Consider the following 19,429-nt stretch of genomic DNA (forward strand, 5'->3'; position numbering starts at 1 on the left):
GTACCTAGTATTGAAGAACTGATGCTGTTTTGAAGGCAAAGGGTGGTCACACCAAATAATAGTTTTTTCTTCTGTTCATTTAGTTTCCATATTGTTAATTGTTAATGTAAATTATTAACACTTTTATATCTGAAAGCATTCTTAATTTACAGCATTTTTTCCACACTAAAACTAACAGTATGCTTTCTCTCAGAGAACTGAATAATTTTGCTTTTTGTTTAGTATAATCATGTGAGCATCCTAAGTGGCAAAGTCATGCAGTGAACTACATTGTAAAATTAAATGAATCAGTCTTACTTACCATTTTATTATGCACCTTATCCAAATGACCCAAAATTTTGTTTTTGTTACCCCAGCGGCTCCTTATTGGCTGGATGAACCCAAAAACTTGATCCTAGCCCCAGGAGAAAATGGCCGCTTGGTCTGTCGAGCCAGTGGCAACCCAAAACCCATCATTCAGTGGTTGATGAATGGAGAAGCAATCTCAAGTAAGGTTTTATGGACAGCTATGGAAAGGACTGTGTGCAACATTTTTTTCTACTTTAATATTTAACTGCATAGATGTACATTTTATTTTATTTTTTAAACTTTGAGAACATTATTTACATATGGATATGCTGTTTAGATGCTTGTGTCAGGTTTATATGTTATAACAGATCTGAGATTACAGCATGGATGATATACAAGTACTCCAAAACCTCCGTGACATCTAATCAAATATAAAATAAAAATAATCTATAAATGTTCACCTGTGCCAATACATACTGTGTTAGAATCAGTGAATAAAAACTGATAAATAAAAAAACAAATAAATAATATTTTTGATGTTTTTTTTTTTCGTATAGCCACAATGACCTTTACTGCCTCTTGGGGTGAAGCCCAATAAAGCTGGCTGCCTTTTAAAGGCTAAGTCCTCATGTACATTGCTGCTGGTAAACAGAGGTTAAGGAGCAGCTGGGAGTTTTTTCAACTGCCCCTGAACTCTCCTCTATGTTATCTTATCTGTCCATGTACACAGGGTCATTTAAAGTCAAAAAAATGTTTAGCCGTGTTTCCTTTACAGGTGTTTTTCCTTTTTGGCTATTAAAAAATAAAAATAAAAAAAAATGTAAAAAGTAAAAAGATTTTTTAAATTATTTTTTTAAAAAGCTTGTAAACCCAAACGCGGCTAAATGGGGCACTATCTGTCAAGTTAAATCGTTCAGGAGAGGTTGTAAAAATGTTACGTGTACATGAAGCCTAAGTTTACAGTTTCAGGCAGAATTCCACTTTTTGTAACATTAGAAGCATTATATAATGTGATTTCTGCCCAAGCCATCCCAGTGTGCTAAGTGCTTACTTACCTCATCTATAACAGCTTTAAAATTTAATCTGTCCATTTAAATTTTTAACACCTTCCCGCCCAGCCTATAGCAGATTGACGGGAGCTTTACCGTTCCTGCCCTTCGGACACAGCACATCACTGTTCAGGGTAAAGAGCCAATGACATTTCTTTGCCATGTGATCAGCTGTGTCCAATGAAATGCCAGTTGTCACCATTTTCTTTCCTCAGCGCTGTCAGTGTCTGACAATAGGCATTCCAGTTACAGGGGACAATTACACTGATAATCAGGGTACTGATCATCAGTGCCCTAATTATCCATGCAGATCAATTAATGACCATCAGTGCAGCATATCAGTGCCCAATAGTGCAGCATATCAGTGCCCATCAGTGCAGCATATTAGTGCCCATCAGTAAAGCATATCAGTGCCGTCAATCAGTGCCCTTTCGGTGCTGCCTTATTAGTGCAGCTTATCATTGCCGCCTCATCAGTGCGCATCAGTGCAGCCTCAGCAGTGCCCACCAGTGCAGCTTAATCGGTGCCCATTAGTGCAGTCTCATCGGTGCCCATCAGTGCAGCCTAACAGTGCCCATTAGTGCAGCCTCATCAGCCCAAATTAGTAAAGAAGAAAAATTACTTATTTTCAAAATTGAATAACAGAAACAAAGAAAACTTTTTTTTTTCTTATTATTATTAGCTAATATTTGATCTTTTTTAATTTGTTTAGCAAAAAATAAAAAAACCCAGTGGTGATTAAATACCACAAAAAGAAAGCTCTGTCTGCCTCAAAAAAAGTCACATGGCTACAGTGTTGCATGACCGTGCAATTGTCATTTAGAATGAGGAAGCACTGAAAGCTGAAAATTGGCCCTATTAAAGTGGTTCAACTATGCTTTCTGCTTCCATAACTTCCTGTAGATCATGTGACATCCAGGCAGCTTTTGCATCCTATCATGCACTGGCTTTCTGCATTACAGAATGGTGTGTGATAGGGTGTGTTCACTCTGGCCCACACCTCCCTCTTTACTATACCACCTCCTGTCTTATTTACACCCGCTTTTTGTACAATCTCCTTTATATCTACTATCAGCTATATAGTGCAAGCCTGATTTGATACAAATTGAATAGATCGTTCCTCCTTTTCCATAGTTTTTTATGTTATAATGTATGGGCAGATGTATACAAGTACATAGGAGGACAGAGTGGACAGAGATACTCAGCTATCAGGCCCTGTTCACATCTTCGCATAGCGGGAACCTGCTTTTCTGCACACATTCACACATTTTTGGGGCGTTTTGTCACGTTTTTGCTCGTCATCTATAGGGCAGCCCATTCATTTGAATGGGTTGCCCGATGCGCGACAATCACTCTAGGACTTTTTTTGGAGCAGAGCGTGGTGCTTTTTTTTGCAATGCTTTTTGGTGTATTTTCATTTGTTACATGGCGCCTGGGGTGCCATTAACAGTGCAATATGTGAGTGCGTTATGCGATTGTAAAACACTCAACAATGCTTGCATTTTCTGTGCATTCAGAAACACGCAGATGTGAATGGAGCCTCATTAATTTTGTGTAAACACACCAATTTCACTTTGAAGTCCCACTTACACCTAGGGTAGTGGGAGCTCAAGTTTTTTGGCTCATGATTTCAGTGGGCTGCCCTAAACGTGGCAAAGCAGCTCTTGGCACATTTTGGCATGGTGTGGTTTGCATGTTTTTTACTGTGTATTTTGCTGCATTTGACGCTTTTGTCTCACGTGGCAAAGTGTGTTTTCTTCTGCATTTGGGGAACCACTGACAGTTAATGGTCAAAAGTGCAACTAGGTAATTGTAGGCGTATAAAGGTGACCATACACTCTACAATCTAATTGTACAATCTGATTGTACAAAACTATATAATAGGAGGACACACCTATCTATCAAATCACTCTGAATCCAATCAGGCAGGCCCTGGCACTATATGGTTGATGGTAGATCTAAAGGAAATTGTACAATCAGATTATATAGTACATGGTGAGTAGGGATGAGCTTCGTGTTCGAGTCGAACATACGTTCGACTCGAACATTGGCTGTTCGCCTGTTCGGCAAATTCCGAACATTATGGGCCGTTCGCGCCAAATTCGTGTGGCGCTCACGGCCCACAATGCACTGCGTCATCGCAGTGCATTGCTGGCTCATGATTGGCCAAGCATGCACTGTGACCCCGCATGCTTGGCCAATCACAGCGCCAGCAGCGAGGAGAGCCATGATTGGCCACAGGCAGAATGCCTGTGGCCAATCATAGCTCAGGCTGTGTAGTACACGCCCCACACTATATAAGGCCGCCAGCGCGACGTCCTTGTGTAGTGTGTTGGCGTCTGAAGCAGTTAGTGGGTGTTCTGTGTACCTTCAACACAGTATACACCGATCGTTATCAGCCGATTTTCGATCTTGCTCTTCTGTAGTGGTTGTTGTCTGCATGCTCTGACCGCAGTATACACCGCTATATTCACCTCACCTATATAGCTAGTGATCTATCTTTTATAATAGAGCTTGCAGTCAGTAGTGTTAGGAGCTTGTGCATGCTGTCTGCGTGCTCTGTACCCAGTACACACCGCTATATCCACCTACATAGCTCTTCTCTATTTGAGCCATCTGCCATCTGCAGGAGTTATTGGAAGTTGTGTGTGCCTCCAGCACAGCACAGTATACATCTGTATATACCCCTTTATCTCTGGTGTTCTATAATAAAGGCATTTGCAGGAGTTAGTGGGTGTTGTGTGCCTCCAGCACAATATACACCTGTATCTACCCTTTATTGCAGTTCTCTAATAGAGCCATCTGCAGGGCTTAGTGGGTGTTGTGTGCCTCCAGTACAGTATACCCCTTTATCTCTGGTGTTCTATAATAAAGGCATCTGCAGGAGTTAGTGGGTGTTGTGTGCCTCCAGCACAATATACACCTGTATCTACCCTTTATTGCTGTTCTCTAATAGAGCCATCTGCAGGGCTTAGTGGGTGTTGTGTGCCTCCAGTACAGTATACCCCTTTATCTCTGGTGTTCTATAATAAAGGCATCTGCAGGAGTTAGTGGGTGTTGTGTGCCTCCAGCACAATATACACTACCCAACTGCTGTTTTACCCAACTCCCTTCAGGCCATTACCATGTCTGGAAGGCCAGCAAGGAGAGGCAGACAGGCGCGAGCCGATAAAAGAGGGCAAGCAGGCTCTGTGTCTAAAGACAACAGTGCTGGTCGTGGACGCGGTGCATTGTCATCAGCACGTGGCCATGGGACATGCTTGTCCTTCTTTTCGGCAGCTGGACATGTTGAACCGCAACATGCCAACGACTTGGTAGAGTGGATGACCAAGCCCTCTTCATCCTCTCTCACCCAGTCTCAGGGTACTAGCAAAGCAGCTGCCAATGCATCGTCTTCCCTCGTCTCAATGTCATCATCAGTGACTCCTTCCCTAGACCCACCACGTCCTCCTGAGGAGTCTCCTGAACTCTTTGAGCACAGTGTTGGGTACATGCTCCAGGAGGATGCCCAGTGTTTTGTAGGCTCTGATGATGACACTCAGCTAGAGGAAGGCAGTAACGTGAATGCAGAGAGAGGGGATGCTCAAGAAGGACAGCAATCTGGCAGTCATGTTCCACAAGCTGCAGCATATTGCCAGGTTTGCTACAGCGATGAAGAGGGAGGGGATGATGAGGGCACTGACTCCACGTGGGTGCCTGGTAGGAGAGAGGAGGAGGAGGAGGCACACGTCCAACGAGGCAGGATGCCCTCCGGGGGCCAGCTTAGGGGCAACACACCGACTGAATCACACCGCAGAGCTCCACCTGTGCAGGGCGCTGCCTCTGCGCGTTATTCTAAAAGTTCTTTGGTGTGGCCCTTTTTTGAGACGAGTGCATCAGATCGCACCGCTGCTATTTGCAACATATGTCTCAAACGTATCTCGCGTGGCCAAAACATCAGCCGCTTGGGCACCACATGCTTGACCAGACATATGTTTACCTGCCATGCAGCTTGTTGGCAAGCGTACCTCAAAGACCCACACCAAAGAACAAAGCGGACCTCTCCTTGCTCCTCATCAGCTGGCATCTCCAACCCCACTAGACCTTCAGTCCTCTCTGAAACCTGCTCTGAGAGGAATGAAGGTGTAGAATTAGGTGTGTCACAGCCAAGTGCTTCCGGGCACTCTGCTAGCAGTACACCCACGTCCGATTATAGCAGGCAAATGTCCCTGCCCCAGCTGCTGGACTGGCGAAAGAAGTTCACTCCCAGCCATCCACATGCCCAGTGGTTGAATGCTAGCTTGGCTAAATTGCTAGCACTTCAACTGCTGCCTTTTCAGTTGGTAGACTCGGCCCCCTTCCGTGAGTTTGTACAATGTGCGGTTCCTCAGTGGCAGGTCCCCAAACGCCACTTTTTCTCACGGAAGGCGAATTCCGGCTCTCTACCGGCATGTGGAAGGCAATGTCCTTGCCTCGCTGGACAGGGTGGTCAGCGGTAAGGTGCATATTACCGCTGACTCATGGTCCAGCAGGCATGGACAGGGACGTTACCTGTCTTTCACGGCCCATTGGGTCACTCTTCTGGCAGCTGGGAAGGATGCAGGACAAGGTGCAGTAGTGTTGGAGGTTGTTCCGCCACCACGCCTCCAAAATGCTACTATTGGTTGTGACACACCTCTCTCCTCCACCCCCTCCTCTTCTTCTTCCTCCATGGCCTCTTCCAGTGCTCTGTCCTCAGAACCAGCAGTGCTCCATTGGCGTTCCAGGGGCTACGCAAGTACGCAGGCAAAACGATGCCATGCCGTGCTTGCGCTGGTTTGTTTGGGGGACAGGAGCCACACTGGGGCGGATGTTTTGTCAGCTCTGCAGGGGCAGGCCGAGAGGTGGTTGACGCCACGCCAGCTTAAGCCAGGAATGGTGGTTTGCGACAATGGCACCAACCTCCTCTCCGGCCTTCGACAGGGACAACTGACCCATGTGCCCTGTGTAGCTCACGTCCTTAACCTGGTGGTGCAGCGGTTCTTGGGCAGGTACTCGGGCTTACAGGATGTCCTGAAGCAGGCCAGGAAAGTCTGTGTGTATTTCTGCCGATCATTTAATGCCTGTGCTCGGCTGGCTGAGCTCCAAAAGGAGTTGAACCTGCCCAAGAACCGCCTTATATGTGACATGCCCACCAGGTGGAACTCAACGTTGGCCATGCTCCAGCGGCTGCACACGCAGCAGAGGGCCATCAATGAGTACCTGTGCGACTACGGCACCAGGACAGGGTCAGGGGAGCTCGGTTTTTTCTCACCACGCCAGTGGGGCATGATCAGGGATGCATGCACTGTCTTGTCACCGTTTGAGGAGGCCACAAGGATGGTGAGCAGTGACAGTGCATGCATCAGTGACACTGTACCTCTTGTCCACCTCTTGGAGCATACGCTGCGTGGAATAATGGACAGGGCACTTGAGGCAGAACAGAGGCAGGAAGAGGAGGACTTCCTTGTCTCTCAAGGCCCCCTTTATCCAGACAGTGTTCCTGCTGTGCCACCCATCACACAGGAAGAGGATGAGGAGGAGGAAGAGGAGGAGGAGGATGATTGTGTCCGCATGAAGGTGGAGGCTGGCACTCAGCATCAGCAGCAGCAGCAGTATTCTAGGGATGATTTACAGTCCCAAGAAACCCCGTGGACTTGTACGTGGCTGGGAGGAGGTAGCTGTGGATCATGTTGTCCTTAGTGACGCAGAGGACTCCGGACCGAATGCCTCAGCTAACCTACGCTGCATGGCCTCCCTGATCCTGCAAAGCCTGCGGAAGGATCCTCGTATTCTTCGGATCAAGGAGAGGGATCATTACTGGCTGGCCACTCTCCTTGATCCACGGTACAAGGGTAAGGTTGCCGACCTTATCTTACCATCGCAGAGGGAGCAGAGGATGAGACATCTCCGGGAGGCCTTGCAGAAAGGTCTGTGCAACGCGTTCCCAGAGACTGGGAGGTTACAAACTCCTGGTCCTGGACAACGTGTTGCTGAGGCATCGGTCAGAAGGAACGATGGAGAAGGTGGCCGTCTGACTGATGCTTTCAGACAATTTTTTAGTCCGCAGCCCCAAGGTATGATCGGTTCCAGCAACCATCGCCAGCGTCTGATTTACATGGTGCAGGAATACCTAGGGGCAAGGTCAGACTTGGACACCTTTCCCACCGAAAATCCTCTGGCTTACTGGGTCTTGAGGATGGATCACTGGCCAGAGCTTGCACAGTATGCAATTGAGCTACTGGCCTGTCCTGCATCCAGTGTTCTTTCGGAACGCACCTTCAGTGCTGCTGGTGGCTTTGTTACCGATCACAGGGTGCGCCTGTCCACCGAATCAGTTGATCGACTGACCTTCATCAAGATGAATCAGTGTTGGATCACCCACAGCTACCAAGCACCTGAAGCTGATGTAACCGAAAAATTTTTTTTGAAATATCACATCCCTTCAAGACTGCCTATGCTGATGCTGAGTGACTGTCCTCTTATGTTGATTGTCTATCCTCTTCCTCCTCCGCTGATATGTTGGAAGAACATTTCTGGTTCTGGGTGATGCCATCAGCCCAATTTTTCTGCCCCTGTTTAACAGGGGCGTTTAATTACAATTTTTGATGCAATGCTTTGCAGCAGGGCTAATTCCTGCAATAAAACTAGAGTATATGAGAGAGGTTGCAGTGTCGTGGCACCAGCACCAGTGCCTAAGGCCCAATTTTTCTGCCCCTGTTTAACAGGGGCGTTTAAGTACAATTTTTGATGCAATGCTTTGCAGCAGGGCTAATTCCTGCAATAAAACTAGAGTATATGGGAGAGGTTGCAGTGTGGTGGCACCAGCACCAGTGCCTAAGGCCCAATTTTTCTGCCCCTGTTTAACAGGGGCGTTTAATTACAATTTTTGATGCAATGCTTTGCAGCAGGGCTAATTCCTGCAATAAAACTAGAGTATATGGGAGAGGTTGCAGTGTCGTGGCACCAGCACCAGTGCCTAAGGCCCAATTTTTCTGCCCCTGTTTAACAGGGACATGTAATTACAATTCTTGATATAATATTTCACAGGAGGGCCCGTTCCTGTGCCCACCCAGAGTAACTGTGAGGACTTATAGTGTTGTGGCACCAGCACCACAACCACCAAAGGTCAATTTTTCTACCACTGTTCAACAATGGCATGTAATTATAATTCTTGATATAATCGTTCACAGCAGGGCGCTCCAGCACCCACCAAGAGTCACTTTGAGGGCTTACAATGTTTTGGCAAAACCAACACCTTGTTCCGCCATTTCTGCAGAGCATATAGGGCAGGCCCCTACTTTCAAACATCCAACTTACAAACATCTTCTACTTGCAAACGGAAGGAGACAACAGCAAGTGAGATGAAAAAAGATGTACGACAAAACAAATTATACAGGGGTGATAACCCTTCCCTATGTTTTAATAGTTTTTTTGACTGGAGCTACACTTTAAAAATGTACCAGATGAAAATTACAAACAGATTCAACTTAACACAACAAACCTACACAGTCCCTGTCTTGTTTGCACCGCCTTTATACTGCTGTTCTGAGTATATAGGGTCTGGGGGCCACACGCATTTCCTTTTTTAATATGGGTGCTGGGTTCCCCTTAATATGCGTACAAGACCCAAAGGGGCTGGTAATGGGCAGGGAGGGCTACCCATGCCATTTTTCTCAATGATTTTCAACCATATTGCAGGAACCAGATATAACATTAAAACCGCAAGAAGTTTTAAATGATGTTATTTCCGTTTAATGTCATTTTGTGCAGGGACTGTTCTAAACACGGGAAACACGTGGCACTTCACAGGCATACTACAGACACCCCCCAGGCACCATATTTAAAGGAAAATTTCACTTTTTTTTTCACTTTAATCGTCATTTAAATCAGTGCTCCCGCCAAAATGGCCATTTTTAAAAACATTTTAGGCATTGACCCATGTCCCCTGGGGCAGGAGCCAGGTCCCCAAACCCTTTTTAAGACAGTATCTTGCATATTAGCCGTTAAAATTAGCACTTTTAATTTCGAACGTTCGAGTCCCATAGACTTCAATGGGGTTCTAAAGTTCGTACGAATTTGGGGTCCGTTAGAAAGTTCTGGTGCGAACCGAACCGGGGGGTGTTCGGCTCATCCCTAATGGTGAGCTTTCCAGACTTCCAGGGACACATGTCTCTTGTTTTAATACTACAGTTCTGCCCCACATAGGCTGTTATCTGATCGCTCAACTCCTGCACACTCTGACAAATGAACAATCTATGCAAGATGAAGAAAAAAAATTGAGAAAAAAATTGATGGTGTATTTAGTGAGAACAGTGATTGCTGATTGCTTTGGAAAAGCATACACCTGCAGAGGTGGGTGGGAACAATCTCCTGGAAGGGGAAGGCAGGTGCAGGGTGTGTTTTAATGAGGTCAGCTGGTGAACTCCTTCCTGTGTCTTTAAGGATATGTTCACCTTTCATAAAATGTTAAATGTTACACCCATATTCGGGGTGTAAAATGTTATGAATGCACTGACCCCCGCACCTCCCTGATCCCTGCTGAGCCAGCTAGCGGGGGTTTCTCTCCAACTGATAGCTGTCAATTTTTTTTAAACGTGGCCATGCGGTACACTGTGAATAGACAACTACAAGGTCCTGCAGCCTTTGCTGCTGTCGGCATGTAGTTTTCAATGAATTACCATGGTGCTGTGAGCGCTGTGGTAGATCATTAATTTTTCCTGTCACAATGTATCGGCTTCCTCGTAAGAGGTACGAAGAAGCCGATACACTGACAGGTCTACAATGCTTTACAGGCTCCTGCAACCCAAAATAATACATGCACATTTTTTACCTGAAAAGAAATGTGCATTTATTATTTTTTCTGAAAAGGTGAACTTATCCTTTAAGATTTTCCCAACCTAAGCCCTTGTACACACGGTCGGACATTCCGACAACTAAATCCGTCGGATTTTGTCCGACGGACTTTATCCGAAACTGTTGCATACACACAGTCGGACAAAGTTGTCAGAAAATCCGATCGTACTTAACGTGATGACGTTATTTCGTTAGGACAGGACTACGTTCAGGCTAGTAGCCAATGGCTTTGGTCTAGGAATTTGATCTGAGCATGCGTGGCACTTTGTCCGATGGGAATTCTCTTCACATGACCAGACAAAGTCCGATCGGATCATGTTGTCGGAAAATTTCCGACGGAAACAGTCCGATGGAGCCCACACACTGTTGGATTATCCGACAACACGGTCCTATCGGACATTGTCCATCGGAATGTCCAACCGTGTGTACAAGGGCTAAGAGCTGTCCGGGAAGTAATGGAGGGATTTTTTATACAACAAACTGGACACTGATGGACACCAAGGTAAAACCTGGTCTAGGACATATAGAAAGCCCATTCTTTTCTGCAAAAGAAGAACATTAATATATTGGTATATAGGAAAGCTGGCTTTTAGAAAAAAAAAAAGTGAGCTTAGCCTTTAAGGGACCAGAGCTGCTGTGAGAAGGAGAACCTGTTTACATGGGTTTATAAAGCACTTAAGCTGCCAATCATTGTGCAGCATTTTTTTGTAGTGTGTAGAGAGCAGAATGTTGATGTGAGAAAATACGCATAAATTGGTGGAAGTCAGAATTGTTTGCACATATGTATTTATAATCATTACAGTTATTTACTTCTCTTGCACATCAATTTGATGAATTGATGGAATTTTATCTAATTCAAATATTATTCAATTTTGAGCACATTTTTACAAATGGTTTTATTATATATTCATTGATTCTAACACAGTATGTATTGGTATAGAACATTTATGGTCTATTTTTTTAGTTGTTGTCTAAGTTAATTTAATGTATGGTGCTGCATTCATTATATATCTCTGTTACCTTTAACTTGTTAATACAGTGTGATATCAGAAAGACTGGGGTCTCATGCATATGTGGAAGAATAAAAAAAATGGTGATACATGGACAGTTACCTCTGCATGTGACAATGAGTGCCTCCAAACTAACCGAAGACTTGTTATTGTGCTAATGAAATATTGAAGAAGCCCTGTTATCACAACTTTGGCTTTCTAGCTGCTGTAAAATTACACATCCCTTTCTACATAAATAGCAGCGGCGTGATGACGTCACTCCTGTGCATGCGTGTGGAAGCTGCCGTTTACGACACGGCTCTGAAGGTCCGGCCCCTGAAGGTCGACACTGTATGCCAGACCTTCAGAGTGCTTTCACTGGTGACGTCACTCTAATTATCTCCTAAACAGTGCAAGTTTAGGAGATATTCACAGTACCTATAGGTAAGCCTTATTACAGAAGATATATTATAAATTATATTCCTCTACGAAATCTTCAATCCGGGGGCAGATTCTGCAGAAAAAACGTGAGTGCTCTAAATTAGCCTTATTAACAAAAGATATGGTTACTAAAAATAAAAATAAATTTAACAGTGGAAACTCCACTTTAAAGCGGAGGTCCACCCTAAAGTGGACCTCCGCTCATCGGAACCCTCCCCCCCTCCGGCGCCACAATTGGCACCTTTCAGGGGGGAGGGGGTGCAGATACCTGTACAATACAGGTATTCTGCACCCACTTCTGGGATAGCTCTCTGCGGAAAGGGGCGTAGATTACGCCCCTTTCCGCAAGTGCCCGCCCCTTTCCGCAAGTGCCCAGCTGCCTGCTGGGAAACACACAGATCCCAGAGGCAGTGGGGACCGTCCTTATTGCGCAGCGCGATTCGCGAATGCGCAGTAGGGAACCGGGAAATGAAGCCGAAAGGCTCCATTTCCTGATTCCCATACCCAAGATGGCGGCGGCAGCACCCGACAGACGATCTAGAGATCGGCTTCGGGTGCCGACATCGCGGGCGCCCTGGACAGGTAAGTGTCACTATTTTAAAAGTCAGCAGCTGCAGTATTTGTAGCTGCTGGCTTTTAAAAAAAAAAAACGCGGAGTCCCGGCGGACTCCCGCTTTAAGTTCAAAATTGCATTCACTGCAATGCAGAAGCATATGCTTATTGGTTCAAAACATGAAAAAATAATGATTCTGTTACAAACTAATTTATGAGGTTATGAGGGTGGATGTTTGAATCAGTAAGATTTCCTTTTGCGTTACCATGTTTTCCTTGGCCACTAATAGTATGGTATATCTGATGAATGTTGTAAGAGTTTTGAGAAATTTTGACTAAAAAGGAATTTGCCATTATCAATACATGTTACTATCTAATGTTATCATGCTATTCCATTGTAACAGCTCCAAACCCAAATTTTGAAGTTGCTGGTGACACTGTCATTTTCCGAGAAGTACAGACTGGTAACAGTGCAGTTTTTCAGTGTAATGCTTCTAATGCCCATGGATATCTGTTGGCTAATGCATTTGTCTCAATACTTGGTAAGAAAAGTAAAGTATTTTTTTTTTTTAACATAGTGTTTATTCATTTGTTTTTAGTCTGGTGGAAAAAAGACACAAGTTCAACCAAATCATCTAGTTCAACCAAATGAGTACACCTCTCACATTTTTGTAAATTTTATTCATATTTTATTATATCTTTTCATGTGACAACACTGAAGAAATTACACTTTGCTGCAATGTAAAGTAGTGAGTGTACAGCTTGTATAACAGTGTAAATTTGCTGTCCCCTCAAAATAGCAAAACACATAGCCATTAACGCCTAAACCGCTGGCAACAAAAGTGAGTACACCTCTAATTGAAAATGTCCAAATTGGGTCCAACGTGTCAATATTGTGTATTTGGGGAGTACATTAGCCATAGCTATGTGATAAATAGCTCAACGGATAGACTGTGGTCAGTCAGGAGTACGTAATATGCTCTGTATGCACTGTACAAAGTGCAGTTGTTGGGAGTGTAATTTATCACACCATACAGAGTGCGGAACTTAGGAACATGTAATATACAACCTGGCCTATGGCATAGTAATTAGTAAAATTCTCCAGCAACCTTTTAGCCACCTTAAGCCCTATACACGCTATCACTTTTTCTGTTGAGTTTTTCCATCAGATTTACCAAAACCATATAATATGAGGTCAAACCTTAGAAGTTTCAATTTGTATGCAATCAGGCAGGCCCTTCTACTACATGGTTTTGGTAAACCTGAAGGAAAAGCACAACAGAAAAACTGATAGTGTGTATGGGGCTTAACCAATACTTCCCTGTCTCTCAGTAGAACTAGAGACATTTCTTTTTTTTCATTTTCCCTTTGCTTCCTTTTCTAGTTACATAGAAATATGGGAAGATGATTGCTATCACATATTACATTTTTATTAACCACTTAAGCCCCGGACCAATTGTCAGCCTAAGGACCAGAGGTCTTTTTTCAACTTCGCACTGCACTGTTTTAACTGGTAATTACGCGGTCATGCAATGTTGTACCCAAACGAAATTTGCGCCCTTTTCTTCCCACAAATAGAGCTTTCTTTTGATGGTATTTGATTGCCTCTGCGATTTTTTATTTTTTATCGATATAAAAGGAAAAAGACTGAAAATTTTGAAAAAAAAAGATATTTTCTACTTTTTGTTATAAGAAAAATAGAATAAACTAAATTTTAGTCATACATTTAGGCCAAAATGTATTCAGCCACATGTCTTTAGAAAAAAAAATGTCAATAAGCATATATTTATTGGTTTGCGCAAAAGTTATAGCGTCTACAAACTAGAGTACATTTTCTGGAATTTACACAGCTTTTAATTTATGACTGCCTATCTCATTTCTTGAGGTGCTAAAATGACAGGGCAGTACAAACCCCCCCAAATTACCCCATTTTGGAAAGTAGACACCCCAAGGAAATTTCTGAGGGGCATGTTGAGCCCATTAAATATTTTTTTTTGTCCCAAGTGATTGCATAATGACACAAAAATTTTTTTTTTTTACAAAAAGTTGTCACTAAATGGTATATTGCTCACCCATGCCATAGTTATATGTAGAATCGCACCCCAAAATATATTCTGCTGCTTCTCCTGAGTACGGGGATACCACATATGTGCCCGCCTATTATGATGTCACAGTCCCAGCATCCTCTGGGACTGTGACACCATAATGGGCGGGGACATCATCCGGCGATGTCCCTATATAAGTCGCCGCACGCCCAGTCCCCGTCATTGTGAGCGGAGCGAGCGACGAGGCAACATCTGAAGAGAAGATCAGAAGGCGGCGGCAGCGGTGACAGAAGACCGGGCCACCGCCTGTAAAAGAGCTATAAGAAGGCGCGGTGGCCCGGCAGAAGAACCGAAGAGGGGGACAAGACCCCCGAAGTCGGAAGAAGAGGCTGCAGCGAGGAAGAAAAGCCGGGCTCCTCCGCTAGCAAAAGAGCTAGAAGAAGATAGCGGAGGAGTCCGGCGAGAAGACCCCTGAAGATGGAAGACCCCCGGAGCTGTGCAATAAACTATTTTATCTTGTGTGTTGTGTTTTTTTTATACTTTATTTTACAGGTGAATGGGTAGGGGTACATTGTACCCCATACTCATTCACATAGGGTGAGGGGACGGTATCCGGAGGCCCCCTTATTAAAGGGGGCTCCTGAATTCCGATAAGCCCCCCACCCGCAGACCCCGACAACCAACGGCCAGGGTTGTCGGGAAGAGGTCCTTGTCCTCATCAACATGGGGACAAGGTGCTTTGGGGTGGGGGGGGCGCACGGCCCCCCCTTCCCCAAGGCACCCCCCATGTTGAGGGCATGCGGCCTGGTACAGCTCGGAGGGGGAGGCACTCGCTCGTCCCCCCCTTTCCTGGCCGGCCGGGTAGCGTGCTCGGACAAGGGTCTGATGTGGACCTGGGGGGGGACCCCCACGCCGTTTTTTTTCGGCGTTGGGGTTCCCCTTTAAGTCCATACCAGGTGCGTCTCCAGGAAGGTGGGGCCCGCGAAGGAGACTTTCCTCCGCGTGTGTGGGCGAGTCCGTTCATTTCAAAAGTAAGGCGGATAGTACGGCGGACTTAGTACGCCGTTTTAGTCCGCTGAAAAAGTGCCGTGTGTGGGCAAGTAGCTCGTTCGGAAAGTTCAACGGACAGTCTGGCGGGACAGACTAAGTCCGTCGGATAGTTGGCTACGTGTGTACGCGGCATTAGAGGTCCTTTTCCTCAATTTAACTCCCAAGTCCCTAAAGTCATTCTTTAGGACACTCCATCTGCCTCTGACTTTGTCATTGGTGCCAACGTTAGGGCGGCACAGTGGTGTAGTGGTTAGCACTCTCACCTATCAGTAAAAAGAGTCGCTGGTTTGAATCCCCAACCGCGACACTACCTGCCTGGAGTTTGCATGTTCTCCCTGTGCCTGCGTGGGTTTCCTCCGGGTACTCCCGTTTCCTCCCACACTCCAAAGACATGCAGGTAGGTTAATTGGCTTCTGTCCCAAATTGGCCCTAGTATATGAAGGGGGACCTTGGATTGTGGGCTCCTTGAGGGTAGGGACCGATGTGAGTGTGCAATGTTCAGGGTTGAACTGGATGGACTGGTGTCTTTATTCAACCTTACTAACTATGTAACTATGTAACTATGTGACATGCACCAGGACAGCTGGGTCTTCCCCAGCCCCTCCCAGTAATCTGTCCACCAGATCTGTGATGTGCCGAACCCGAGCGCCCGGTAGACAACATACAGTTCGGTGCTTCAGGTCTTTGTTACAGATTGCCCTCTCTGTCCTTCTAAGAATTGAGTCCCCTACCACCAGAATCTGTTTTTCCTTTCCCTTCGCTCCCCCCCCCCCCCCCACTCTCACTGGAGGAGTTCTTCCCCTGGCAGCTAGGAGACTCTCTCAGCTCCAGCAGTGCTGGTCCCTGACTGGGATCTCCAATGTCACTCAATGGAGCGTACTTATTAGGATGCTCCAGCCCGGGATCGACCTCCCTGGCACTTGTCCCTCTACCCTTCCTGACTGTCACCCATCTACTCTTTGCTAGTGCCTGCACCTCTTTGTCTCCACCCACCTCTGTGCTGGCCCCTGCTGACACCTGCCATGTACGTTTCTGGCTCTCCTTTAGTATGGAGGGTCCTCTCAGTGCTGACAGTTGCTTCCCCAGATTCAGAACCTGGGCTTCCAGGGAAAAAATGTGCTTACATTTTGCACAGCAGTATTCGCTCTCAATCAGATGATCAAGGAACACATACATGCCGCAAGATGTACACCGAGTCGCCTCTCCACACCCGCCAGGCATCGTACCTATTAATTTAATTAGGATTAGAGATTATACCCAGTCCAAATTACCTAACAACTAGCTTCCTGACACTAATACTCAACAAGACAGTACACAGGTACTCAAGACAATACACAGGTACTCACAGACCAGCATGCACCCACAATACACAAGTACTAACAATCCATACACACTACTCAGACAACACTCAGGTACTCATACTACACAGGTCCTATGACCCCTGTTATAACCTCCTGTTTTAAACTCTGGTTTTTAACTCACCACTTTGACCAGTTCCACTTAGACAGAGTTCCCCGCAGACTCAAGATGAGCAGGCTCACAATGAATTCTACACAAAGTTATATAGGCCTCAAGCACCTGTGTCCAATTAACCACTCCTCTTAATTAGTAGGCTGAAGGAAGCAAAGGTACCCAAGAAAAACTAATCCATTCTTATAAAAATACAGCAGTTTTATTTTCTTGCAAAATTAGGGGAGTGTACAGAGGTAAATAATAGGTCAGTAATAAGACCAGCAGTGTATAGGGATCACTAGGGCAGAGGACAGGAGTAAGCAGATCAGGCATTAGCAGGGCAGAGGACAGGAGGTCAGCACGGTAGAGGATTGAACATCAGCAGGGCAGGGGACAGGGTGTCAGCAGGACAGTATACGGTGAGCTAGGAGGGCACTGTACTGGGAGGTCAGGAGGGTACAGAACTGTGGTGTCAGGAGTGCACAGAAGCAATTTGCTGATGCAGAGTGGTGCAGGGAAGTTGCTGTGGCAGATCTCCCTGTTCTGGCTGATCCCCGCTGGGCTTCCTCTTGTCCATTCCACATATCACCCCCAGTTGCCTTGGATGGATCAGAGAGGACAACAGGTGGAGATGACCACACTACACTCAGGGGAAGAGCTCAAGATCCCAAGGGAATTAATAGTGGAACACCTTTGGGATGAATTAGAAAGGAGACTGCAAGCCAGGCCTTCTCGTCCAACATCAGTGTCTGACCTCACAAATGAGCTTCTAGAAGAATGGTCAAACATTCCCATAGACACACTCCTAAACTTTGTGGACAGCCTTACCAGAAGAGTTGAAACTGTTATAGTTGCAAAGAGTGGGCCAACTCAATATTGAACCCTACGGACTAAGACTGGGATGCCATTAAAATTCATGTGCATGTAAAGTCAGGCATCACAATACTTTTGACAATATAGTGTATGTACGGCACTTTGATTATCACTGTTTTTTTCCTACATTTGAAAGAAATATGGAACTGTTTAGACTTTTAGCATTACATGCATCTCTTGGCTCCCTACGTTTTTTTGTTTTTTTTTATCTATCATCCCACCATGTTGTCTGTATATTCCTGCATTAGAATGTACTTTTACATTTGATGGCTTACTATTGTGAACAAATACATACATTTACAGTGCTTCTGTGTTCCCTATTGTAGATGTTCCATCGCGAATGCTGGGCCCTCGGAACCAGTTCATTAGAGTAATTGAATATAATAGGACTCAGTTAGACTGCCCCTTTTTTGGATCTCCTATACCTACTCTTCGCTGGTAAGGCTTGTACTGCAAGTAGCCAACATGTCTTTCTCTATTGTGGTTTTTGAATATTCTTTTAAAGAGAATATCAAGTAAAAGCAGAACAGGATTTTACTTTTGACAGCTGTACAATTGGATCCACGTCATACATTTTATTTTACTCTGTTTCAACGGACATGGTAGGTTTAAGAACGGACAGGGCAGTAACCTGGATGGAGGAAATTACAGAGTGCATGAAAATGGTACACTGGAGATTAGTACTGTGCGAAAGGAGGATCAAGGCAAATACACTTGTGTTGCTACAAACATCCTTGGCAATGCTGAAAACACCGTAAGGCTGGAAGTCAAAGGTAGGATCATGAATGGAGAGTTCATTTTGTTTTTTTCTTCAACTGTCTCTACTTTGTCTGTAGTAATCAAAATATTCAAGTATTGTTTTTGAGCCTGTTTTCAAGCATATAATTGTAGTTTTCAATCACAGCAATCTCACAGATTATATGGAGGAATGTTTAACTGATATGGAATTAGAAGGATTTCGCTGAAACGTTTGACTTGGAATTCAGCTGAAGCATTTCACATACAGATAATGATCTTAGGTGGTGTGAAACTCCATTGTAGGATATACAGCATTAAGTTTGAATAACATTTATGATTAGTGGTTTATGGGCAGATTAGCATTAGCAGCAGAGAAATTTACTATTTAGACCTCCCATACTGGTAATGGGTCAGTGTTTGAACCACTAGCAGTTCTTGGGGGCAGAGAAATAATTGAGGATTGATAATGATGGGCCACTCTGTAAGTACAGTCATCTGTATCTCACAGGGAGATGCTCCTTTACTTTCTGTCCTGTAGACTCAATAGGAAGTAAAAATATGTCTTTAAAATGTGATAGATGTTACCTTTTAGGCAATTTCTCCACTGTACCCCGCTGTAACGATGAAGTCATCATTCTGCTGTTTCCTCCTTTTACTCAAGCTTCAAGCCTTGAGGCACTGGGCAACACATACTCTCACTTTCCCACATCATAGTCTTACATACATTTTAATAACTTCACCTTGTAAATAATAAGAGTTTTATTATGCAAGGCCACTTACCTAATATTTTTCTCCAGAACCAACCCGCATTGTGAAGGGTCCAGAAGATCAGATTGCTAGACGTGGCTCCACTATTCGGTTGGACTGTCGTGTTAGGTGGGATAATACACTGAGACTAACAGTCACGTGGATGAAGGATGATACTCAGCTGTACATAAGCAGCAGGTTTGTGTAAACAGACTACATTATGTGGTTAGAAATTATATTTAGAAGTAAATGTTTGCTTAACCATATGCCGCCCGCCCTATAGGCAATTGACGGCTGCAAAGTGGTTGCATAATCCTGACCGGACGTCATATGACGTGATCAGGATTATGAG

At 44.9% G+C, this 19,429-nt stretch overlaps 1 protein-coding gene across 19 annotated transcripts in view; it reads left to right on the plus strand.

Moving 5' to 3' along the window:
- Nucleotides 1–19,429, plus strand: part of NFASC (neurofascin) — a 259,426-nt gene that overhangs the window by 153,548 nt on the left and 86,449 nt on the right. For all 19 annotated transcript variants that reach the window (XR_013274473.1, XM_077481264.1, XM_077481260.1 and 16 more), the window contains 5 exons: nt 357–488; nt 12,577–12,714; nt 17,919–18,030; nt 18,199–18,365; nt 19,128–19,275. Coding sequence is in view for 18 of the 19 variants with exons in the window: in XM_077481264.1 (XP_077337390.1) it covers nt 357–488; nt 12,577–12,714; nt 17,919–18,030; nt 18,199–18,365; nt 19,128–19,275 (697 nt within the window). In the remaining variant the exon portion in view is untranslated. The remainder of the gene's footprint in view (nt 1–356; nt 489–12,576; nt 12,715–17,918; nt 18,031–18,198; nt 18,366–19,127; nt 19,276–19,429) is intronic.

This window comes from Lithobates pipiens, unplaced genomic scaffold, assembly GCF_037356315.1.
Source record: "Lithobates pipiens isolate NorthernLeopardFrog02 unplaced genomic scaffold, aLitPip1_a1.2 Scaffold_16, whole genome shotgun sequence".
Classification (NCBI taxonomy): domain Eukaryota; kingdom Metazoa; phylum Chordata; class Amphibia; order Anura; family Ranidae; genus Lithobates; species Lithobates pipiens.